The 27,022-nt window shown below is 34.5% G+C and overlaps 1 protein-coding gene across 3 annotated transcripts in view; it reads right to left on the reverse strand.

The window, feature by feature from the left end:
- Nucleotides 1-27,022, reverse strand: part of MAP4K5 (mitogen-activated protein kinase kinase kinase kinase 5) — a 99,758-nt gene that overhangs the window by 49,753 nt on the left and 22,983 nt on the right. For all 3 annotated transcript variants that reach the window (XM_040620878.1, XM_040620879.1, XM_040620880.1), the window contains exons 2-5: nt 26,116-26,173; nt 7,042-7,132; nt 6,556-6,620; nt 3,287-3,342 (exon numbers count right to left, since the gene is read on the reverse strand). In XM_040620878.1, coding sequence (XP_040476812.1) covers nt 3,287-3,342; nt 6,556-6,620; nt 7,042-7,132; nt 26,116-26,173 — 270 coding nt within the window. The remainder of the gene's footprint in view (nt 1-3,286; nt 3,343-6,555; nt 6,621-7,041; nt 7,133-26,115; nt 26,174-27,022) is intronic.

Below are 27,022 nucleotides of genomic sequence, written 5' to 3' on the forward strand. Positions count from 1 at the left end.
TGGATTACCCTTGCTAACCTCTATTTTCCTTTTAAAGTTTTGCATCTGTGGTTATGAAGGATATTATTGGTCTGAGTTTTGTTCTCTTGCAATATTATTTGATTTTGGTTTTGGAGAAATGCTGATCCATAAAATCATTTGAGAAGTATTCGATTCTTTACTCTTCAATTTTCTAGAAGAGTTTGTGTAGAATTGGCACTATTTCTTCCTTAAGTGTTTGGTAGAATTTATCTATCCACATCATCTGACTTGGAGTTTTCTTTGTGGGAATATACATAAAGAACTATTCAGATGATTTCTGATTGAGTGATCTTTGGTAGTTTCTGTCTCTCAAGGAACTGTTCATTTTTTCCAAGTTGTAGTCTTTACTGGCAGAAAGCTATTCATAATATCCCTTGGGTACTGAGTATCCTTGTTATTCTTTCAGTATTTGTAGGTTCTGTGGTAATATCTTTACATTCATTCCTCGTATTTGTTATTTTTTATTTTCTCTTAGAGGATTATCAATTTTATTGATCTCAAAGAATCAGATTTTGGTTTTATTGATTTTTTCATATTTTTGTGTTATTTCAATGAGTTTCACTCTGATCTTTATTATTTCCTTTCTCTGCTTACTTTGGATTTAATTTGATTTTTTTTTTTTTTTTTAGTTTCTTAAGGTGGAATTTGAAGGTATTAATTTCAGACCTTTTTTCCTAATAGAAGTGCTCAGTGCTATAAAATTCCCTCTACGTATTGCTTTAGGAATACCCCAAATCTTCATGTGTTACGTTTTCATTTCATTTGGTTCAAAATACTTTCTAGTTTCTCTTCTGATCTCTTCTTTGATCCATGGGTTACTTAACAGTGCTTTATTTAGTTTCCACATATTTGGAGATATTCCAGAAATATTTCTGTGAATTTTTAATTTAATGCAATGTGATAAGAGAATACACTTTGTATGACTTAAACCCTTTAAAATGTATTGAAACATTTTATAGTTCAAAATATGGTCTATCTTGATAAATGCTCTATGGGCCCTTGAAAAGCATATGTGTTACACTGTTGTTAGACTAAAATGTCAGGTCAGGCTGGTTGGTTGTACTGATCTTCTGCCTACTTGCTGCACAAAAGGACTGTGAGAGCGGTGTATCTGATCATAACTGTGTTTGTCCACCTTCCTTATAATTCTATCAGTTTTTGCTCTTTTATTTTGAAGCTGTGTTATCGGGTGCTTAAACATTTAAGGTTGTTACATCTTTTGACAAAGCGGCCTTCTAGAAATAGTCTTTGCTCTGAAGTCTACTTTGTCTGATATTAATACGGCCGCTTCAACTTTCTTTTCGGTGGTTAGTATGATATACCTTTTTCTTTTCTTTTACTTTTGACTCTTTGTGTTTTTATAAAAATACATTTCTTACAAGCAGCATCTAGTTGGGTCTTACATTTTTCCATTCTGACAATCTCCGCCCTTTTTATTTTTTAAAAAGATGTTATATAAAAAAATTATATGTAATAAGAGCATGATGATTTGATATACATATCCATAGTGAAGTGATTATTTGAGTCAAGCTAGTTAACATATCATCTCTTCATAGTTAATGGTTCGGTTTTTTTGGTAACAAGAGCACCTGAAATTCACTCTCTCAACATATTTCCAGTATTCAGTACAGTAGTATTAACTATAGTTGTCATGTACATTTATCAGTCAATCTACATGGCTGCCCAACATCTGACCAACATCTCTCCATTTCTCACCCCTGACCTCCAAGCTCCTGGTAACCACCATTCATTCCACTCTCTGCATCTCCAAGTTCAACTGTTTCAGATTCTACATATAAGTAACTTATGCAGTCTTTGTCTCTAGCACCTGGCTTATTTCACTTAGTATAATGTCCTACAGGTTCAAACATGTTATCACAAATGACAGATTTCCTTCTTCGTTATGATTGAGTACTATTCCACTGCATAGATACACTACACCTTCTCCATTCGTCTGTCAACAGACACCAAAGGTGGAAGTTTGTCAGCGCAACAGAATTTCAAAATTGGAACTAATCTTGGAGGGCATCCTTACCAGTGCTCATTTTATACTTGGGGAATTAGAACCATAAAATACACTGCGGTCATATACCAGGGTCAGAATGCAAGCTCAAGTTTTTGTTTCGTTTTTTTACTTCCGTTTAGTACTCTGACCATTACTTAAAGCAATGACCTCTGGAAATTAAAATTAAAAAAAAAAATCTGTTATGAGTGTCTGATTAGTTTTGTATTTTATGTGAACACAAAAATTAGATTAGATATCTATGTTATGAGAATATTACAGAAATATATATATGACAAATTTACTTTTGTATATTTAACATTCAGATTTGACATGGTATGTCTTCTAAAGCATGAGGAAAAAACTCTTAGAAATGACTAGAGTTTTCTCTTAAGTCAATCTCCCAGTTTCTGAAATATGGAAAAATAACATATAGAACGTCAATTTCACTTCTAAACAAACTACACAATCTACGAAATGTAGGGATAGAAGCATTAATTAACAATTATCAGTTGTAAATTACCAAAATAAAAAATACAATCACTACTACTTAATTCCTCATTTAAATGCTTTAAAGGACATGAACAAAATTATTACTTGCTAGTTTTTCAAGGCACTAAAAAAATAAATAAATTGGGAGAAATGCTGCATACTCGACACCTTTATTAAAAGGTCACAATCTAGTTTAACACACAAAAAGCTTTCACAGGTTCTGAAATAAAGAAGTAAAGAAACTTCTGCTTAATACAATGTTGACCAAAACTATAAAATGAGGTTCTGCCAACAATGATACTTATTAATAATCACATTGAACTAGAAGTTCCAGATAACATTCTGGATTACGGTTTGCCAATTTATCCTCATTTGGGGAGAAACAGTAAAACACTTCATGTTTTATGCAAAAGGTTTCCTTCTATTTTAATAAAGCTTAAAGGGAAAGACAACTTGTGACGACTGAGAGTTTTGGTGATTTCACTCACAAAAACCAATTCACACCTGTGGCTTTCCTTAGCTCTGCAGCAACTGAGGGCCAAGCTTGACAAAATCGAACGCCAGACATTACTACTGTTTATACCAGCATCAGCTTAAGTGAATTCTTGTGACTCATTTAGAAATAAAGAACCAGGCTTACAGAATTACAATATGAAAGGTTAACAGAAAAATCATTTGGTTTACTCTTTTTCTTTAGGGCAGATCATCATTTTATAGTTTTCAATTGTGAAACTAGAACTACCTTTCTATCCACATAAGTAAATGTATTACCTGTAAGGTTTCTCTGCATACATAGGCTATTTGCAATTCTGATAACGGTCCAGTAACTAGGAAAAAAGAGAGACCACACTGTTACATATTTCAAAATAACAGAAAAAAAAAAAAAAGCCTTCCAATACCATGAGAATATTTGAAATCTGGGGTAGTATTTGCTGACAGTGAAACCAAATACATAACCTTCCCTTAAGAGAAATATTTTACAGCATATTTTAATCACTGGCTCTCTATAGCCACACAGGAACATAAAATTTTGATATTTAGCAACTTGATGGAATAATAATAAAACAAGGGAAGCCACTTTATTAACAGTTTAAGTACAGATATCCCTGATTACTATGATGTCTAGTATACAATATACAGGGATGGTAACTTCTTGGATTCAATTTAATTCAACAGATATCAGGTTTAATAATGGAAAGCAGAAATTTCATAAATAAGATTTGTATCTTAAAACAATTTTTTGTTTTAATTAAACTTAATTTTAAAAACTTAATTAAAAAATACAAGCTATATAGTTTAATTTATCCATATTCTTGAGTTCTCAGTCTGTAAAAGTATGTGATAAAAATTATAATTGTATAAAAACTTTTCATATAAATGATCATAATTCTTCATAAAATCATAGAAAAGAATTTTAAATTGAGTGGCATAGAGTTGTTTACCAATAATTCTTTAAAATCATCAACAGGATAAAATAAAAGAGAACATTAATTCTAGTATGATAGAATACATAAGAAAATGACTAGTGTATAAAAAATAAAACTTTTGGGGCGCCTGGGTGGCACAGCGGTTAAGCGTCTGCCTTCGGCTCAGGGCGTGATCCTGGCGATCCGGGATCGAGCCCCACATCGGGCTCTTCCGCTATGAGCCTGCTTCTTCCTCTCCCACTCCCCCTGCTTGTGTTCCCTCTCTCACTGGCTGTCTCTATCTCTGTCGAATAAATAAATAAAATAAAAAAATAAAAATAAAAAAAATAATAAAACTTTTCTTTTAAAAAATGGGATTCACTCTTGTTTTATTTTTTATTTTTTTTAAGATTTTATTTATTTGTTTGAGAGAGAGAATGTGTGTGCAAGCACAAGCAGGGGAGAGGGGCAGAGAGAGAGGGAGAGAAGCAGACTCCCCGCTGAGCGGGGAGCCCAACACGGGGCTCAATCCCAGAACTCTGGGATCATGATTTGAGCCGAAGGCAGACGCTTAAACAACTGAGCCATCCAGGTGCCCCTCACTCTTGTTTTAAAAACTCTTTGTAGGGGCGCCTGGGTGGCACAGCGGTTAAGCGTCTGTCTTCGGCTCAGGGCATGATCCCGGCGTTATGGGATCGGGCCCCACATCAGGCTCCTCCGCTAGGAGCCTGCTTCTTCCTCTCCCACTCCCCCTGCTTGTGCTCCCTCTCTCTCTGGCTGTCTCTATCTCTGTCAAATAAATAAATAAAATCTTTAAAAAATATATATATATATATAATTTTTTATATTCACATTGGATATGAATGTTAATGTACAGCAAAATGAAAGGATATGTACCAAATTGATAAGTCATTACTTCTAGGGGAGGATAAGGGGGGGACTCAAAAGTAAAATATTGAATTATAGTAAAACTGTACTGATGTATTTAATTATAAATTAATAAATATAATAATCTAATTTTGTCACATAACCCATTACAAAAAGATAGTTGTGACTGATGTCTGAACTCTGGACACTGCCTCTTTTTATTTAAGATAATATTTAATACCACATAAATATTACAAATATACAAAATATTACAAAGAGTTTTTATTTATTTATTTTTTATTTTTTTTTAAAGATTTTATTTATTTATTTGACAGAGATAGAGACAGCCAGCGAGAGAGGGAACACAAGCAGGGGGACTGGGAGAGGAAGAAGCAGGCTCATAGCAGAGGAACCTGATGTGGGGCTCGATCCCATAACGCCGGGATCACGCCCTGAGCCGAAGGCAGACGCTTAACCGCTGTGCCACCCAGGCGCCCCTAAAAAATTATATTTTTAAAAGTCTAAGTGTGATTGATTATGCTATACACATTTCTTCTTCATCCACTTTTTCCATTTAAAAAGAGGCCTTGGAGAGATATTCCAGGTCAGTACAAGTGGAGCTACTCCGCCTTTTTAAATGCTACACAGGATTCCATACTATAGGTGCAGCGTAGTTTATTTAACAATTGCTCTACTGCTACAAGCTACAGGTATTATTTAAACTTGATTAGCACTCATTTTTACATCTACTATGGTTGTATTTGTAAACTGCATGACTGAAATTTGATAAGGCTGTCAATACAAAGATTTCAGCAAAGAAATGTTTGAAAGTATTTCACATAATTCTTAATAAATGATAGAATGCAAAGTTGCAATGGGAGTTTTACTATTCTATATGCAATTAAATAAAGGAAAGAAAAATTGTTTTATAAGGATCCCTGCTTAGTCTCATAAACTCTAGAAAATCAGGAAATTGTCAATGATAAAACAAATTGGAAGCTAATTTGTACAGCCAAAACAGAGACTATTTCTAAATAGTGAAATCTGATTCAACTCAGAAAATGTCCTAACCACCTAACAGATGCTCAATATAAAGTACTTAAACTGTTTAAAAATTATACATTTTTAATACAAAAATATACCAACAATTAAACTGCTTTCTTAGGTTAAATGATTTTTAAAATAGATATACAATTTCTTTTATGTGAGAGTTAACCTCTCTATTTCAATTCTTATTTACAAGGAAGTTGAGGCAGTTTCAATTGTAGATAACATACTTTCCTAGAGGCTACAGAAGATTTCTTAGAGACTACAACTAAAAAGTAAAATTTGGATTGTACAAGAACTTTTTTTTTTTTAAGATTTTATTTATTTATTTGACAGAGACAGCCAGCGAGAGAGGGAACACAAGCAGGGGGAGTGGGAGAGGAAGAAGCAGGCTCCCAGCGGAGGAGCCTGATGTGGGGCTCAATCCCATAACGCCGGGATCACGCCCTGAGCCGAAGGCAGACGCTTAACGACTGAGCCACCCAGGCGCCCCTGTACAAGAACTCTTCTATTTCTCAGTTCAGGTTTCAGCAAATTTAACTGGATAACCAACAAAAATAAAGTTTAGATTTCTTTTACGCAATAATACTACAGGAGCAGAATGGAAGAATGCAAAACAGTGTATCTACCTACCAATATTCCTGGTTAACTACAAATCATAAAAACAACAATCATCAAAGTCAAAGTCAGTTTTAAAATGTAAAGTCAAATTAACAATACCATGGTAAATATCTTGAAGTGATCCACCACCACAGTATTCCATACAAATCCACAGTTTTTCTCGACTAATATGAAAGAGAAAGAAAATTATATTAGTTAGTAATTCTTAATCACTGAATACTCTGAAGGCTTTCCATCTTCAGTACACCAAGGTTTAGAATGGAATATAGGGTAACAGGAAATTGCCCTGGCGGTCTCTCTTCCAGATACAGAAAAGCATAGTAACTTACCGTCTTAAATGGTTTAGAATATAATCAGTTTTATAAGCTAAAACGCTTACTTGTAATCATTTGTAATATTTATTGCCAGATAAGATATAACTGCATAAATGGAGGTGTCATTAATATAGCAGGGGAGACAATAAGAATACTTGAGAAAACTTTACACAATATAACTTTAAAAATTCATATATAACAGCATTTACATGAAAAGGAGGGAGAGAGGTAGTAAAGAGAGGAGAACAGATGCTTTTTTTTTTTTTTTTACCTGAGATAGCTCCCAAAGTAGGCAACGATGTTGCAATGTTTACATTCTTTAACCATAAATATTTCTTGTTGAATCAAAGAAAAATCATCTCCTGAAAAACAAAATGATAAAACTTAGACACCAAGTTACATTTTGAGTCTTATATATGGGAAAAAGAAAGGAAAACTTTACAATAAATGTTAGAGATGAGGAATTAGATACTCTTAATACTTCAGTGGGAATATAAACTGATACATTCTTTCTAAAACTCAGAAGCCTTAAAGATATACAAAATCTTTGAACTCATAATGTCACTTAAAAATTTTTTTTCTGAAGGAGACTGCACAGAGATAAATGTTTTCTACAATGTGACTTAATGAAAGAATGATTAAATAACTTATGGTCCCTCTGCCTCTCCCCACCACTTGTACTCTCTCTCAAATAAATAAAATCTTTAAAAAAAGGGGGGTCCGCCTGGGTGGCTCAGTCAGTTAAGCGTCTGCCTTAGGCACAGATCATGATCTCAGGGTCCTGGATGGAGCCCATCATGGGGCTCCCTGCTCAGGGGAGAGTCTGCTTTTCCCTCTCCCTCTGCCTCTCCCCACCACCGGTGCACTCTCTCTCTCTCTCTCTCTCTCAAATAAATAAACAAGATCTTTAAAATATAAATAAATAAATAACTTATGGTACAGTTATACATATAATACAGTTAAAACATGTTTTGATATGAAAATATGTTCATGATATATTAAGTAAAAAAGGGATGTTTTACATATAAGTACATATGTATACAGAAAAATGTCTAAAAAACTTACACAATGTTTATGTCTGGGTGGTAAAATTAAAAGTAATTTTGCTTCTTTTTTATCTGTATTTTCCAATTTGTTTATTACAAACCTGTTAGAGTTGTTTAACTAGGAAAAGTAATATTAAAATGAAATATTGGTTAGTTATGGGAATACTACCTAAAATGGTATTGTCACCATCATACTTCATTCTGTATAGTAGTCTTTTGGGGGGGGGGCTTTTTCCGTTTTTATTTTCATTCCAGTTAGTTAACATACGATAACTATTAGTTTATTAGTTTCAGGAATACAGCAGTATTCTTCATCATTGGCGTACTCAATCCCCCTTCACCTATCTCACCCACCGCCCTACCCACCTCCCCTCTTGTAGCCACCAGTTTGTCCTCTATAGTTTAAAGAGTCTGGTTTTTTGTTTGTTTCTTTGATCATTTGTTTTGTTTCTTAAATTCCACGTATGAGTGAAATCATATGGTATCTTCCTCTGACTCATTTTGCTTACTTTATACTCTCTAGATCCATCCATGTTGCTATAAAAGGCAAGATTTCACTCTTAAAACAATAGTTCTTCATTGTCTGTCAGTAGAAGAGGCTCAGCGGAGATAACCCAAAACAGATGATGATCTATGGTTCCCATTATCAGTTTAAGCAGAAGCAGGGAGTAGCTCCTGCAAGTTACAGTGGAAAGCCTGACTGCCTGGTGTAGAGACTTTCTCGTCCGCTCCTGAACACCAGAATAGCGGTTTCTCCTTATATCTTACTCCTCTACGTGAGCCTTTCCCATGACGGCACTGACACTGATTTATACGTGCTGATCTCCAGCAAGCGGGCTAGATTCTAGCCTAGGCTTCACTTTACCAGGAAGCTCTGAATTACAAAGGAAAAGAAGAGTAAAGAATTACCTAACTTTGTTAATTTACGGTACTCTTTGGATTTCAGCCTACTCTCACTTTTAAATGTACAAAGAAGTCGTATCCGAGCTGTGCTGAAAAATGCTCCAGTTAAGTCTGGGATTTAGAACAGATTTTCTCACAGGAGTAACTTCACAAATGATGTCTAACTTCTTAATGGTGTCTAAATTCTTAAACTGACCTTTAAAAGCCAATAATATGTCTGAATTAATACTAATAACAAACCGCTACTTCCTGGGGAAATTTAGCTGAGTTCCACCTCACAACTGTGGTTCCAGCAGAAGCTACATGAGGTTTCTGCCAGAAAAGGTGGAGTCCTGGTGAGACTGAGCAACAGTTTTCTACAGCTGTAGCTGGAAGCCAGAGTTCACAAGAACAGGTCATTAATAACTCAGATGTTTGGGGACTGTGCCTTCTTTGATATACTTAACTTTGTGAATAAACTCCAGTTTTGAATATATTCTTCATATATCTGTTTCACCACTGTCTTAAGCTTTAATCCAAACTGGGTAGAATCTTCTCTGAATTGAAACTGTACCATGGAACAGACTTACATAAAGAGAATATTTTTGTAGTCTATCCTGAAAGGCAGGTAAGCTAAATACAGTTATTCATTACAGATGGAACTATTCTTTGATGGGTTACATCAGCTTCTTCGAAATGATCTAAATTTGGGTTCACTTCATTCTTCTGATTGGGTGATGACAGACAACTGTTTCCTTTTGAGATAAAGCATTAAATCCACTAGGTTCAGATGCCTCAGGCCTACAGGTTCCAGCTCTGTTGTTCACGTAAAAATGGGTTTTGGGGAGTTTATTTCCTCAAAAAAGAGAAGTTTCATTCTTCATTCTCATGCAACGTAAGGACAAGACGAACTGACAAATACAGAACCCCGCATCTGCAGTTTTAACTAAGTTCCTGTTATTTCCAACTGGATGGCTTGCTAGCACCTTGAATTTGATATGCTCCAAGTTACCAATATCTGCTCCTAAGAACCAATTTTCTCTTTGGACTTTCTATTTGTATTAATGACACTTTTTTTTTTTCTACAGGACTAACCTCTGGCAGCCTCTCCATAGCCCTCCTAAGAGAACTGGCCTTGATGCAGCAAGAGCTAGTCTGTGTCATGTCATCTTTTACTTCCTGAAGGCACTGGGGTGGACAACTGACCTAAAAGAGTGGGATAACTAATCACATTTGGTGTCCTGAAAACGTGAGCCATGAAGACTAAGTTGTTAGTTACCAGGAGAATCACATTAAAAGTGGAATATTAGAGTAAGAGTCTATGAAGGGTTGTGGCTAAAATTACTAGAGATGTACTGCAAACCTGGCTGATGAGTATATCCCTGTATAGGAAGGGAAAGACTCACCAGACCTGGCATGTGTACCAAAGCATAGGCAGTGATAGCTGGGAACTCAGCCTGAGACCAGAAGCTTATTACCTTAGGCTCTTTTAAAGTGTGTGTGTGTGTGTGAGTGTGTGTGAGTGTGTGTGAGTGCCTGCCTGCCTGCCTCAGGGAACTCAGCCTGAGACCAGAAGCTTATTACCTTAGGCTCTTTTAAAGTGTGTGTGTGTGTGTGAGTGTGTGTGAGTGTGTGTGAGTGCCTGCCTGCCTGCCTCAGGGAACTCAGCCTGAGACTCCAAGGAAAAAAGACCGGCAGTCTTCAGCCAGAAAAGTGATCCACAGGGAGCAAGAAGGATGGTAGTTCTGTGTCTGCGATGGCTGGCATTAGAATCAGTCCTGCTTCTTAGCAATATGCTGTTGCTTATTTTATAAATCACATGAAAACAAACTCCTTAGAACAGCTGAAAGGTACTTTTTTATTAGTATCATCTAACTATCACATAAAGACTTATGTATTACACTTGCTAGTTTTATCCCATTAAAATTCTAAATTGGATGTTTTAAAGTGCTGTCTCTCATTCTTAAATAATCATAAAATCACTTATTAATTAGAGATTCCTAGGCTCACTTTATGCTTTCTGAATCAGAATCTTCAAGGGATTCCTAAGATCAGGCAAATTTCAGAAACACTGTTTTAAAGAATTCTGTTTGGATAAGTATTTTCTGAGTTATAAGCACCTGATCTTTAAACAGTTTGTAACAACAGCTATTTATATTGACATAACCATTCCACCCCAAGATTATGCACCCTCATTCTTTGTTTTGGAGAAGAAACCTCCAAGACATGTTTAACATCTGGCTACTGATATACAGAATTGTTTGATTTTTTAAAATATATATATTTCTTTTACACCCCTTCCTTTCACCCCTTTGGCTGGCAAGAAGGAAAGAGGGCAATGAACATGCATATATATATAATTTTCTATCTCACCCTGACAGGTAATTCCATATCAGGCAATCTTTCTCATAAACACATCTATCTTCCTTAATCTTCTTACTCATTGCTCTCTGTCATCAAATTCCTGTCATTTATTACTGGAAAATCTCATTCTCTATTCTCTTTGTTTTATGCACGAAGCAAAAAACAACCCTAAACATGGTTAGTAAATTTAGAAACTACTATTTTAACATCTACTCGAGAAAGGAAAGCCAAAGTCCTGAAGTTAAATTGGACTAACAAACATACAGAGAACATACCTGCTACTACGAAAGCCTTTGCAAGTGCCTAGATAGCCTCTTCAAAATGTCCTTAAGATCTTATTTTCTAGAATCTTGTGGAGAGTTTCTGCCTCTATATTTATGAGAGACACTGGTCTGCAGTTTTCTTTTTTTGTACTGTCTTTGGTTTTGGTATGAAAGTAATACTAGCACTATGAAGTGAGACAGGCAGGTCACATTTACTGGGTGCTGACCCTGCCAGGCACTGGGAATGTATTAGTGAAAAAAACAAACACTTGCTCTCTGGGTGGATGTCAGGAAGTAAAACAAAGGAATATATATATGTCAAGTACTGTAAGTGCTAAGAAGAAAAGTTATTTTAACCAGGGCTTGGGAACAGAGAATGAGGGAGTAAGGGCCGTTTTACATAGACTGAAGGGTCAGAAAAGCCTTTCTGATAAGGCGATGTTTGAGCAAACAGATGAATGTAGTGAGAAAGTAGGTAAAATGGGTACCTAAGGGAATAACATTCTAGGCACAAGGAACAGCAAATATAAAGGCTTTAAAGCAGGAGTGTGTTTGGCACATCAGAAAATAGAGAGAAGCCTAGTGTTTGTAAAGTGAACCAGGACAGTGGTAGAAGACATAAGGAATTAGAAGGCCAGATCAGAAATGGCCTTTTCCAGGGTGCCTGGGTGGCTAGTCACTTGAGCCTGTGCTAATTTCAGCTGAGGTCTTAATCTCAGAGTCATGAGTTCAAGCCCTGCACTGGGTTCCACGCTGGGCATGAAGCCTACTTTAAAAAGAAGGGGGGAACGCCTGGGTGGCTCAGTCGGTTAAGTGTCGTCTTGATTTCAGATCAAGTCATGATCTCAGGGTCGTGAGATCAAAGCCTGAGTTGGGCTCCATGCTCAGCTGGGAGTTTGCTTGGGATTCCCTTCTCTCCCTCTGCCCCACCCCACCGTGCACATGACGCATGCTCTCTCTCAAAAAAATAAATAATATCTTAAAGAAAAAAAAAAAAAGAAATGGCCTTTTCAGTCATCATCCTAAGGACCTTGGATTTTAAGCCGAGCAAGATGGCAAGACTTTGAAATTTTTGAGTAATCTCAAAATCTGAGATTGAGTATAGTATCTTAGTTTCAGAAGGACTGCTCTGGTTCCTGTGTTGAGAACTGATTCAACATAGCGTATGAGGGGATGGGGAGGGAAAAAGTTGGGGGGTGGGTGATATCTCAAGGCCTAAAGTAAAGCATTCACTAAGATAACTCATGCTAGAGTTGAAGTGGTTTAGACCAGGGGTGGCAGCAAAGAAAGTGTTGAGAAAAAGAAGTGTTGAGAAAATGAGTCTGGATATATTCTGAAGGTAGGAATGTTTATTTTTTAAAAGTTCCACAGGTGATTTTCACATACCCTCCTTTCCTCAATAAAACCACTAGTGTAATTCCTAACCTGTCTGAAGTTATGCAGTTATTAAGTGGCAGACAATGTTTTGGAACCCCAGCAATCTGTCTCCAGAGCCCCAAACCTATTCTATCTCTCAAACCCCTAAAATTCTGTTCCTTTCATGTGACAATGTTTTGGAGAGGACTATACCTTGAATAATACCAGCAAAATATTCTTTAATACATACTGAACTTTCAGAGAGTTTAGCATATTTTAATATTTCTACAAAAAGTGAAACAAGATTTTCCAGTTGTTATTTCATCAAATATCAAGCGGTTGATGCTTGTCCTATCTACTACAAGTACTTCTAGTACAAGTTTGTATTTCCTACTTTAATCCTTTTTAAACAAATATTCACAGAAAACTATGAGAAACATGTCTAGTACTATATGGGCATCAATAATGGACATTACTTTTTTAAAACTAAATAAAACCTGTTTTATTTCTTATTATTGCATCACATTAATATTTTTATCCTACAACAGTCAGCCAATGTAGAAAAACAGAAAGAACAAAATAGAAGTCACCCACAAATCCACTATCAAGAGACACTCACCATTAACATTTCTTCCACTCCTGTAAGTATGTAAGGGTTCTCCCACCACACACACAAACTGGACTCAGACTCTACAGGTTCACAACCCATTCTGTAAACATTTTCTGTGTCATTAAGAATCATTTAAAAGGCATCCAAATTGGAAAGGAAGAAATAAAATTATTTGTTTGCAGATGATATGATCTTATTTGTAGAAAACTCTAAAGATACTACAAGAAAACTTTCAGAATAAACAAATTCAGCAAAGTTTTAAGATACAAAATCAACACAAAAAATCAGTTGTGTGGGGCGCCTGGGTGGCACAGCGCTTAAGCGTCTGCCTTCAGCTCAGGGCGTGATCCCAGCGTTATGGGATCGAGCCCCACGTCAGGCTCCTCCACTATGAGCCTGCTTCTTCCTCTCCCACTCTCCCTGCTTGTGTTCCCTCTCTCGCTGGCTGTCTCTATCTCTGTCAAATAAATAAAATCTTTAAAAAAAAAATCAGTTGTGTTTCCATACACTAATAATGAATAATAAGAAAAGGAAATTAAGAAAACAATTCCATTTACAATTGCATCAAAAAGAATAATATACTTAGGAATGAACATAACAAAGGAGGCAAAAGTATACTGAAAACTACAAAACATTGCTTAAAGAAATTAAAGATGACATAAATAAACAGAAAGATATCCCATGTTCAGGAATAAGATGATTTACTATTGTTAAGATGTCAATAAAATACCCAAAGCAATCTATAGATTCAACATAATCTGTATCAAAATCCCAATAGCATCTTCTTTGGAGAAATAGAAAAAAATCATCCTATAATTCATTTGGAACCTCAAGGAACCCCAAATAATTTTGAAAAAGAACAGAGTTGGAAGACTCACACTTCCAGACTTCAAAACACCTTACAAAGCCACAGTAATCAAAACAGTATGCTACTTCTCTATAAAAGCACATAGATCAACAGCACAGAGCACAAAAATAAGCCCCCACAATCATGATCAAATGATCTTTGACAAGGGCGCCAAGACCACTCAACAAGGAAAATAGTCATTTCAACAACTAGTGACGGGAAAGCTGAATATCTTCATACAAAAGAATGGAGATGGACCCTTATCTTACACTATATATGTACAAAAATTAACTCGAAATGAACTAAAGATCTAAATAAAAGACTCAAAATTATAAAACCCTTAGAGAAAAACTTCCTAACATTGGATTTGGCAATGATTTCTTAGATATGGCACCAAAAGCACAAGCCAACAAAGGCAAAAATAGATAAATGGGACTATGTCAAACTTAAATTTTTTTTTCATCAAAGGGCACTGTCAACAGAGTGAAACAACAACCTGTGGAATGGGAGAAAATATGTGCAAACCATGTATCTGATAAGTGGTTAATATCTAAAATATATAAAGAATTCCTACAACTCAACAACAAAAAAGAAATAACCAATTAAAACATGGGCAAAAGACTTGAATAGATATATCTCCAAAGAGGATATGCAAATGGTCAAGAAGTATATAAAAAGATGCTCAACATCACTAACCATCCAAGAAATGCAAATCAAAACCACAAGATATCACCTCACCTCACACCGACTAGGAAAGCTATAATTAAAAAAAAAAAACAAACAGAATACCAAGCGTTAGTAGAGACATGGAGAAGCTGAAACCCTTCTGCACCGTTGCTGGCACTGCAGAATGGTACACTCATTATGGAAAACATTACGGCAGTTCCTCAAAAATTTAAAAATTTACTACCATATGATCTAGTAATCCTATATCTAGGTATATATCCAAAAAATTGAGAGCAGGTATCAGGGATATTTGCATGGCCATGTTCATAGCATTATTCATGATAGCTGAGAGATGGAAGCAACCCAAATGTCCATCAAATGATGGGTAAATGGATAAACCAAACATAGCGTATACATACAGTAGAATACAATGCAGCCATTAAAAGGGAAGGAAATCCTACAACATGGATGAACCTTGAGGATATTATGCTGAGTGAAATAAACCACTCATAAAAGGACAAATTATAGGAGGTATCTAAAGTAATCAAGTTTATAAATATAAAAAGTAGATGGTGGTTACCAAGGGCTGAGGGAAGGAGAGCAAGGAAACTGTTGTTTAACAGATATGGACTTTCAGGAGGGTGGGGGATTGGGATAGGCCGGTGATGGGTATTAAGGAGGGCACATATTGCATGGCGCACTGGGTATTATATGCAAGTAATGAATCATGGAACATTGCATCAAGAACTGGGGATGTACCGTATGGTGACTAATATAACAAAATAAATATTATTAAAAAAATAGATATGGACTTTCAGTTCTATAAGATGAAAAAGTTCCAGAGATCTGTTTCACAACAATGTAAATATATTTAACATCACTAAACTATAAGCTTAAAAATGGTTAAGATGATAAAGCTTAATAATAGGTACTTTTTACCGTAATAAAAATAATACAAAATTATGGAAATATAGACTAATTTATTTATCCATTTCACTATGTTTGGATATTCAAGTTTTAAAATTTACTGTTTTCAAATACATGTTTTGAAAATAAAAATCCAGTAACCTAAAAATTGTGGTATCATTTACAGTAAAATTGCAATGCAAAAAGTAGCTTTTTTAATTAATATTTGTAACACTTAGCAAAAAAAAAAAAAGCTTTTTTTTTTTTTTAAACTGGGCATGGAAAAAGTTTTTTGTACTAGTAAGTACTAAATATATTTCTGAAGTTTATGAAATGAAATCAATATTAAAGACAGATATCAAAGGGAAAACCGATTTTACTATACAAATGATACATTAATAGCATCATTTCCAGAAAACCAATTAATTCAATGCTAAATATTCTGTCAGATAATTTTCAAACATCTTGTTGATTTGATTGTTTTTGTTGGTAATAAGGAAATATGAGTTTTTTTCCACTGAGCAAAACAAGCATAGAACGCAAACAGAACAGTCATTTCTAACAAAACATTTTCTTTGGAATGCCTATCTTAGATTCTGAAAACTCATCTACAGAGAAAATACCTAACAGTTTTAAATTTCACCAATTTAGAACCAGATATTGAAGCTCACCTTTTAAATTACACAGAAAACAGTAAGCACCTTCATTTAAATGTTATCTTGTGTTCAAAAAGCAAATTGGGATCTACCTGAAACTGAGTACCCTAGCATAACAAAGTGATTTTTACTTATAATATGGCAGAAAATGTCTATTTAGCACTGGGTGTTATACACAACTAATGAATCATCGAGCCTTACATCGAAAACCGGGGATGTACTGTATGGTGACTAACATAACATAATAAAAAATCATTATTAAAAAAATATATATATAAAAAAAAAAAAGAAAATGTCTATTTAGCCTTTATTAGCTTTATGTATCCATTATTTAAAGCCAGTTAAAAAAAAAACAAAACACTGGTGGGCATTTGTGACCTCAACTTAACTTTTCCTCCAATTCAGACTTGAACTTTCCAAATAATCAAGACAGGATACTTATTTTACTTAAGTAATATTAACTTAATACTTTATTTCACAGATTATTTTGAAAAATAGAAATTCTTAGATTTTAAAATAGAACTTAAAAACTAAAAAAGCAAGAACATACCACTTAACCAGAATAGCTGACATTTGTCCTATTTGGCCAAAGCTCCCACTTTGGGATTTCTTTCAAGAACATTAACAAGGCAAACTAACAGTTGTTTAAATCTTTATATACATTTTGATTTTTTAAAAATTTACTTTCTCTGCTTATACTTCCAGCAAACGAGATGAAGTATTACAAAACAAAACTGAGGGGCGCCTGGGTGACTCAGTTGGTTAAGCGTCTGCCTTTGGTTCATGTCAATGATCTCCAGGTCATGGGTTTGAGCCCCATGTATCCGTCTTGCTTCCTGCTCTGTGGGGAGTCTGCTTCCTCCTCTCCCTCTGCCCCTCCCCCTCATTCATGCTCCTGCGCTCTCAAAAAAATAAAATAACTAAGAAAAGTTTTAAACATCCAAAGATACAGATTCCTATTCATTTTGAAAACTGTCTAAATCAATGAAGTACATTTAACTTGTTATCTTACTTAAAAATGCTGAATTATTTCATGAACATTTCCAATTCCGCATTTTAAAAAACAAGCATACAAACAAAAGTATACCGTATTAATCACCGTGGATAACGATTTTATTAAATCCCCTCCTTATAAATAGCAAGGCTCACAGTCTTGTTTTGTTTTTAATTGAGGTATGACAGACATACAATATTATATTAGCTTCAGATTTATGACATAATGATTTGATATTTATATATATTGTAAAATGATCACCACAGTAAGTCTAGTTAATGTTTGTCAGTAATTACAAAATTTTTTCTTGTGATGAGATTTTAAGATTTATTTTCTTAGCAACTCCCACATATGCAATACGGTATTGTTACCTACATCACCATGCTGTGCATTACGTCCCTAGGACTTAGTTTATACCTGGAATTTTGTACCTTTCGACTCCCTTCACCCATTTCACATACCCCCACCCAACCGCCTCTGGCAACCACCAATTTGTTCTTAGTATCTGTGAGCTTGGTTTTTGTTTTTATTTAGGGTCCACATATAAGTGAAATCATATGTCATTTGTCTTTCTCTGTCTGACTTATTTAACTTAGCATTATGTCCTCTAAATCCATCCATGTTGTCACAAACGGCAGGACTGCCTTCTTTTTTCTTTTTTCTTTTTTCTTTTTTTTTACATATACACACATCTTTATCCATTCATCCATGGACAGACACTCCACATTTTTGTTGGCTATTGTGAAAACTGCTGTAACGAGCATAGGGGTGCAGAGATCTTTTTGAGTTAGTGTTTTCATTGTCTTCAGATGAATACTCAGAAGTGGAACTGCTGTATCATAGGATAGTTTCTATTTTTTAACTTTCTGAGGAACCACCACACTGTCTTCCATAGTGGCCGCACCAATTTAATTTCCACCGACTACTAGTACACAAGGATTCCCTTTTCCCCATGTCCTCACCAACACTTATTTCCTGTCTTTTTGATAAGAGCCATTCTACCAGGTGTGAGGTGATATTTTGATCTGCATTTCCCTGGTGAGTGATGCTGAGCATCTTTTCATGTGTCTATTGGCCATTTGGATGTCTTCTTTGGAAAAATGTCATTCAGCGTCTTTGCCCATTTTTTAATCAGACTGCAGTTCTTTTTGCTATTGAGTTGTTCACAGTTTTTAACAAACTATCATGTGCATAACTTTAAAATATTACCCTTTAGTTCCCCAGAAAAGAGGGGTAATAATCGTAGAAGAAAAGGTGGGGGAGGGAAAGTAGGATTCTGATGATTAGCTTTCCCAGGAATCTTACTTCTGTTCTGGCTGTGGGCTGCCACTAGCTACAGACTTGTGGAGCAAAATGAGCATCTGTAAAATGAGTTAGAGGGAAGGCTGCAATTCAGACACAGACAGGAAAACATGGTGACACGCATCAACATAATATCTGCCTGCTTTTCTAAGGCCGTCCTTAGGTCTGACCAAAGAGATGGAAAATGAAACTAAAATTCAAAAGGGTATCATTAGTATCGTTTATTTTTAATACTAATCACTAGTAAGCCAAACTTTATTTGAATGTCACCATTTGTAAGATGGTATGCATATTTAATAAGTATCTACTATAAAAATAAGATATAGAAATGATTTAATCATTCTTAAAAATAATTATTTGCCTGTGTAAATGAAGGGCAACAAAAATATAGAAACACAGGAAGGAATGCTGACATTTTCTTTTTCTTTTATTTTTGTGACTAATTAAAAAAACAATTCTCTGTGCTAATTTATTTTTATTTTTAACTGAGTTTCACTTAGAATTTTTATGAGTATTAGAGTTGCAAAAGCAATCTGTTTCAGTGAAATTTTAAATATATTATTACATAAACATAATATTATATCATAAATATAATAATCTTTAATTAAGAGTAAATTGTGAGGTAAATCTGTAATAAAATTCAGAACTGTACAATTAGTATGAGCTTCAAAAATCTATTTTTACCTAGGGTGAAAAGTATTATTAAGTTTACAGCTGGGATAACATTTACTTAAAAAAAAGTGTTGTTTATATTTTATCAGACATAAGGCTTTTTCTAAGTCATATTGGCAAATAATTACCTTTTCATGTCTAAGTATAATTCTAAACCAGCTCATCTGTTAAATCGATACAAGGAAGCACTTCTGTATTACACTGGCTTTAGCGCAATTGTTTTAAAAGCTGCTGAGTACAGTTAAGAATTCATTTCTCAAATACAGCTGTCTCCGGAATTATCTGAAGTATCTGAACTGAATGTTGGGAAAAATTCATTAGCATAACATCATATTTTTTACCTAATCATTCCCTAAGTCTGTTCCAAAAATGTGAAAGCACCATCTACTTTGGCTTTACTGAAAATGCTGAAAGAAAGAAAGAAAGAAAGAAAGAAAGAAAGAAAGAAAGAAAGAAGAAAGAAAGGAAGAAAGAAAGAAGAAAAAGAAAGAAAGAAAGAAAAGAAAATAATGACAGATGTGATGTTGACATGTGAAGTACTCTTGCTGTGTGAAACAGCCTGACTCTGTCCATAAAGGTAAGCTAGTTTGGTCAACAGAAAAACATTTTTTTAAAAGAGGCAAAATACAAAAGAAAAAAATTCATGAATAAGATGTAATGAAACAACCCAAATGAATGAAATCACTGTCACAACCAGAAGATCAATTCCTCAAATTCTAAAGCACAGATGTTGAAAATAAATGAAACTATTTACTAAAATAAAAAGTATATATATTTAAAATACAAGGATAGTTGTTATTTACTAAATTTACTAAAATTACAATTACTATTAACCATGAATTGAAATCTGAAGATATAATAAATATTAAGGTCCTATGTTCTGAACATCATAGCTTATAGAAGATAAGCAGTATTACTGCCACAAATAATTAGGCAGAAACAGAAAGACCTTCAGAGCAAAAATGCCAAGACGGTCTTACAGTTTTCCCTAACACTATACACAGAGAAAATGTCTGTAGATTTTTGAGGATGGAAGAATGTGCAATACAAATAGTTCTATATTCAGTCAACTGGTCGTTCTTATTCAAAAGCAAAATAAAGACATTTTTAATATTCATTTGTACAAACACTATTTAGTGAGTGCCTACTGTGCCGTATTATACTGTTACAGATGCTGAAATGTAACAGTAAAGAGAGACTACACATTTATATATATTCATTATAAAAATACATATACATCCATAAACATATAAATTTTATTTCAGAGAACTAAATTAACAAGGGGTTGAGTGGCTACTTTAAATTAGGTAGTCAGAAATGGGTCTCTCTGAGGACATGACTTTTAAGCTAAGATGTGAATGACCAGAAGCCTTCTGTTCAAAAGATCACGAAAAATAGTACTCCAGGTAGAATGAAGGGCTAGTTTAATCTTGGGCTGTTTAAATAAAAAAAAAAAAATGAAAGCAGAGTAGAGAAGGGGAAAAGTTACATGATGAGTTCAGAGAAGCAGACAAGAGCAAATCAGGTAGGGTTTTATAAGCAACGTTAAAAGTGTGAATATTATTCTAAGTGGATTTGAAAGCTTCAGGGAGGTTCGAAGCAGGAGAGCACTGTGATCTGATTTGTTTTACAAAGATCAGTGTGGCGGCTTTGTGGCAACTAGACGGCAGCAGATGGGAGGTGTGGGAGAGGAGACGGAGACGAGGAGGACAAAGACGGCAATAAAGAGAAGAAGACAGATGCAGGATATATTTTAGAGGTACAGCTGAAGAAACCTGCTAACAGACTGACTCTGGAGTACAAATAAAAGAGAAATCCCAAGGACAACACCTAGATTTTTGGCCTGGCTAACTGCTTGTCAAAATGGGGAAAGCTGAGGGAAGAGCAGGTTTGGGGTGAACAATCCGTTTGCGGATTCAAATTCTACTATTGTTAATACATAAAGGAAAACGTATTCAAGTGATGATATGATTCATTCTATTAATAGCTGATACGAAATAGGCCAGTCAGAATGGCACAGACATGGCATGAAAAGACCAAGAGTGAGCACTGAATCCACTTAAATATAAAACTAAGTTCAAATAATTGGTATAATTCTTAAAAGATATGCAGACTGACACACACTCAAATGCCCCAGTATTCTAAAAAAATTCTCAGGCAAAAACCTCCAAATAAACTAAGCAATGTCTGAAAATTGGGAGACGAAGAGGCAGGAGGGTATAAACATGTAAAATTCAACATCTTTAAACCTAGAACTCAATGACTTTCATTGCTTAAATTAATAAACCAAAAAAACACATTTAAGAATGTTAATCAAAGTCTTGTAAGCCATCCTCTGTTAAAACTAGACTGTGTAACTTTCAAATTATCAGCAGTAAAAATAAAACAAACCTCTAGCCATAATTTTTTAAAAGCTTCAAAAAACATTTAAAAAAAACCACAACAAAGGATCAAACATTTCACTAAACAATACAGTAACAGACTCATCTATTAAAAGGAGAAAGATTCAGATTGGGTTATAAAATAAAACTCAAATATGATTAAGAAAAACACCTAAAAACCAATGACCCAGAAAGGATTAAAGTAAAACGACAGGCCCAAGTATAGCAGCTCTATCCATTTGTTAATATGCCACACAAATATAATCAAAAAGGAGAGTTGGCATGATCAATGTTTGACGAAGTGCAAAGGGCATGAAAAGCTATCTACTGAAATGCTATCTATGAAAAGCTATCTGCCAGAGAGAAAATAAGTCCAATAAATCAATGACTTACATAAATATCGACAGTAACCAACTAGAAAATGTAAGGGGGAGAAATGCCATTTGTAACAGCAAGAAATATCATAAATATGAATTATTTGGCAAGTTATAATACTTGGCTGAAGACCTGAATTTCTACTCTCAAAATGCTCTATCTTCTAAATTAATCTCACAAGCTTTTTTCTCTTCGACAAAAATGATTTGAAAGTTCTCCTGAAAAATAAAAGCAGTGAAGATTATAAAATGCAATGAAAAGCTAGAGTCATTAAAAACAGGACAGTACTGAAGAAGGAACGGGGGGAAAAACAATCACTGGAACAGAAAACAAAACCGATGGATACATGGAAATTTGGTTTACGACAATTGACAACTGAGGCATTTTGAACCTGTGAATAAAAGACAAGAGTCTGTGTAAACAGCTCTGGGAAACTATCTAGCCACTTGAAAAAGAATAAACGTAGAGTTCTCCTTCACCCCTTAGAACAAAATTGTCCCTGATGGAGTGAATATAGAAATACTGGAAGAAAGGAAAAAACTAGAAAATATTACAGTTAATTAGTTTTATAATTGTCCAGTAGAAAAGGCCTACTGAGGAAAAGAAGAACAGTGAAAGGAAAACCGATAATTTATCTAAGAAGAAATAAATCATTTCCACACAGAAAAGAAAAGGGATCACAATCAGAGTATGAAGAGAGAAGACAAACTGGGGAAAACTTGAAAAACACAGAAAGAGTCACTATTCTCAAAGTGCAAATGGCATATAAAAATCAATAATAAAAGACAACTTGGTAGACTTGGGCAAAACGTAAGTAGAGGCACATAACAATATAAAAATGATCAAATACTAAAATCACATTATCAAGCATTTATTGAACTTTCGTATTACTCTTTTTGGGGGAGAATTTAAACATTAGTCAATCTTACATATGAATGAACTCTGACATAAAGTCAACAAAGCACAAAAAAATTCCAACCTTTCAAAGTGTCTTAATTAATGGTCCAAACAATTAATCCTTGTGTATTAAATAATATCATATGATAGGTTTCTCTTTTATGACTTAATGAGAAGTCAGCATAGTAAGATTTTTAAAAATACATTCATTAATTCATTATATGAACTATAGTAAAAAGTAAGACATATCCTCAACTCAACTAAGTGAAACTATGCTAAAGCAAGCCCAGTGCACTCACCAAGGGCACAGAAGGGATAAGTATCTCTGTTTCCTCTGAGAACCCAGCCCATTCATTATCTGGACTATAACCATCCCTTGAACATAACTTGAATATTTGCTCAAGTGACTCCTCCTGAAGAGGCAAAAGCTTGCACAGTTGTGTTATATTCTCTTCTATCTGTGTTAGTGACACCACTCTATACTTCCTAAACAGAACTTACTAAGAGAACTCTGAGAGTATCGTAACAATTTCTAATACCCAGGGAAAAAAAGGATACGGTGTCTTATATGAAAGTTTATTTTTAAAGTGTTGCAGCATATGCTACCCTCAGTAATCTCTAATAAATCATATACATAATGATGAAAATATTGTATCTGAAATGCAAAAACATTTTAAATGCTCAAATTAAGAAATTGGCATAATTACAGTCACACAATTATTCTACGTGTCTAAGTTTATGAAGCAGCAGATGAACAAATCACCAAATATTCACCTACGTGGTCAAAAATTACCACTCCTTTTTCCAACAACTCTTTTTTGCAGAAATAGAAAAACTTATCCTAAAATTTACATGAAATCTCAAGGGACCTTGGATAGCCAAAACAATCTTGAAAAAGATCAGAATTGGATGATTCACACTTTCTGATTTCAAAACTTATTACAAAGCTATGGTAACTCAAAATAGTGTGATACTGGCATAAAGACAGACATATGGACCAATAGAACAGAATAGAGAATCCAGAAGTAAGCCCTTGTACATATGGTCAAAGGTTTTTCGACCTTCAACCAAAAAAATTTCTGACAAGGCTGCCAAGACTATTCAATGGGGAAAGGACCATCTTTTCAACAAATGGTGCTGGGAAAATGGATATCACAAGCAAAAAAACAAAGCCAGACCCTCACCCAACACCATATACAAAAATTAACTCAAGATGATCGCAGACTTTGTAAGACCTAAAACTATAAAACTCTTACAATAAAGCAAAGCTTATTGACACTAGATTTGGCAATGATTTCTTGAGTATGATACCAAAGTCACAGACAACAAACGAAAAAATAGGCAAGCTGGACTTCATGAAAATTTTTAAATTTTATGCACCAAAAGATAATATCAACACAGTAAAAAGCCCATGGAATGGGAGAAAATATTTGCAAATCATATATCTGATATGGGATTAATATTCAGATTATAACAAAGAACTCCAAAAACTCAACAAGGAAAGAAACAACTCAATTAAAAAATGGGCAAAGGACTTAAATAGACATTTCTCCAAAAAAGATATACAAATAAGCACATGGAAAGATGCTAAATATCACTAATCACTACAGAAATGCAAACAAAAGCTACAATGAGATACCCCTCATATCCATTAGGATGGCTGCTATAACAAAACAAAACAGAAAAACAACAAGTGTTGATGAGGATGTGGAGAAACTGGAACACTTGAACACTACTGGTAGGAACCCAAAATTATACAGCCACTGCAGAAAACAGTATGGCAGTCCCTAAAAAATTAAAAATAGAATTAGCATATGATCTAGCAATTCCACTTCTGGGTATATAAAAAGAATAAAAGCAGGTCTGGAAGAAATATTTGTATGCTCATCCTCATATAGCAGTATTATTCACAACAGCTAAAATGTGGAAGCAACCCAGGTGTCATCAACATATGAATGGATAAGTAAAATGTGATCTACTCATTCAATGGAATGTCATTTGGTCTTGAAAAGGAAGGAAATTCAGACATATGTGTCAACTGGATGAGCCTTGAGGACATTATGCAAAGTGAAATAAGCCAGCCAGTCAGAAAAAGACAAACACCATATGATTCCACTCAAATCAAGTACCCAGAGTAGTGAAAAATCAGAGACAAAAAGTAAAATGGTGGTTGCCAGGGGCAAGGAGGAAGACCAGAATGGGAAGTTACTATATAACGGGTATACAGTTTAAATTTTACAAGATGAAGAGTCCTGAAGATGGATGGTGGAGATGGTAGCACAACATTATCAATGTATTTTATACCACTGAACTGTAGACTTAAAAATGGTTTCGACGGTAAATTTTCTTTTATATGTATTTTACCAGAATAAAAAAAAATGGAGAAAAAAAGCTACTACTGCTTTCATGAGAAAGCTCTTACGTTATCGAAATAACAAAATTGTTTAAGGTTTTACACACAGTTGTTTTATTTTCAAAGCAAATTACTCAGTATGTTTTTTGGGTTTTTTGTTTGTTTTTTTTAAGTAATCTCTACACCCAACATGGGGCTCAAGCTCACAACCCCAAGATCAAGAGTTGCAGGCTCTACTAACTGAGCCAGCCAGGCGCCCCTGGCTGTTTTTAAAACAAACAGATTTCAAAAGTGTTAAAAAAAAAAAAAAAAAGCATTAGGCTAAGACCGGAATTATTAAACCTAAATCAAGCAGCCAGGTTACATCTGACACATAAAATACCATTCTCCCAGATATTACCAAATATCTCACTCCATCAATGAATACTTTCCTAATTAAATTCTTGTAAAAGCTAAAACTGAAGTTCAAATATTTCACTACAACCTTAAAAGAAAATTACTTTAGCACTGTCAATGTGCCTTCCAATTTTTTGAATGTACACATTTCAAATTTTATTTAGCAACAAAATTATCACACCAAACTCATCTTTAACTAACAATCTCCAATGGAATTTAATTCTAACCATATTGGATATCCTACTGCCCTGACAACAGAGATTTATTTTTGGAAGAAGGGAAATAAGGAAAAAAATATGGAAAATGCTTGTTAAGTCCTATATCTATGAACTACACAAGAAAAATATTCAAAAATTGTCTTGAGAGTTTTAATACATACCAGGCTCCAATTTGATAATTTTTACTGCAGCCAACTCTCCTGTATGAATATTTCTAGCCTAAAACGAAAATAAAAATGTTTTTAAGTTTAATTATATAAAAATTATTTGGCACTATGTTAATTAGTTGCTTATCAACCATGCTTTTAACAAAACTAAAAAACAAAACCTTCATTTCCAATAAATGAATATTCATTCTCATTAAAGAAAAATACAGAAAAGACACACACACACACCACACACAGTTACCTTTTGTCCCACCACTCAAAACTAGCTATTGTTTACAATTTTTATTATACTTCCGCTAAGTCTTTTCTTTATACTACACTTAATATTCTTATTAATTAAAAAAAATACTCATGGTTCTTACATATTTTATAAATGTTAAGGGAAAATTTAGAAAAACAAGGTATCTGTATCTTACTACCCAGAGGGAAGAAGTTAACAAACAGAGCAGTGTTTCTTTCCCTGTGTAGACGTGCATGTGCTCACACGTGTGTCTGTGCCGTGGAAGATAATGCCATCATACACTGTCTTCTACAGTGTGATCCATAATGCTGCACAGTTTTCTACTGATGGAGGATAAACTGTATTTCGCTAATCTGATCTCACTGAACACGGAGGGTTTTAATATTATTCTGCAGTTATAAATAGAGGGATAAATATGTCTTAGCTTTATATCTATCCATAGCCTTATTTCCTTCAGATAAATTCCTAGAAAAGAAACTATTCACTACTTACCAAAAAATCATGGACTTATTTTTTAAAAAGATTTATTTATTAATTTGAGAGAGCATGAATGAGCTCCACACACACCGAAGTGAGGGGAAGGGCAGAGGGAGAGACTCTTCAAGCAGACTCCCTTGCTGAGGAGGGAGCCCAAGATGGGGCTGGAACCCATGACCCATG

The sequence above is a fragment of the Ursus maritimus genome, unplaced genomic scaffold (genome assembly GCF_017311325.1).
Source record: "Ursus maritimus isolate PB19 unplaced genomic scaffold, ASM1731132v1 scaffold_36, whole genome shotgun sequence".
NCBI classification, from domain to species: domain Eukaryota; kingdom Metazoa; phylum Chordata; class Mammalia; order Carnivora; family Ursidae; genus Ursus; species Ursus maritimus.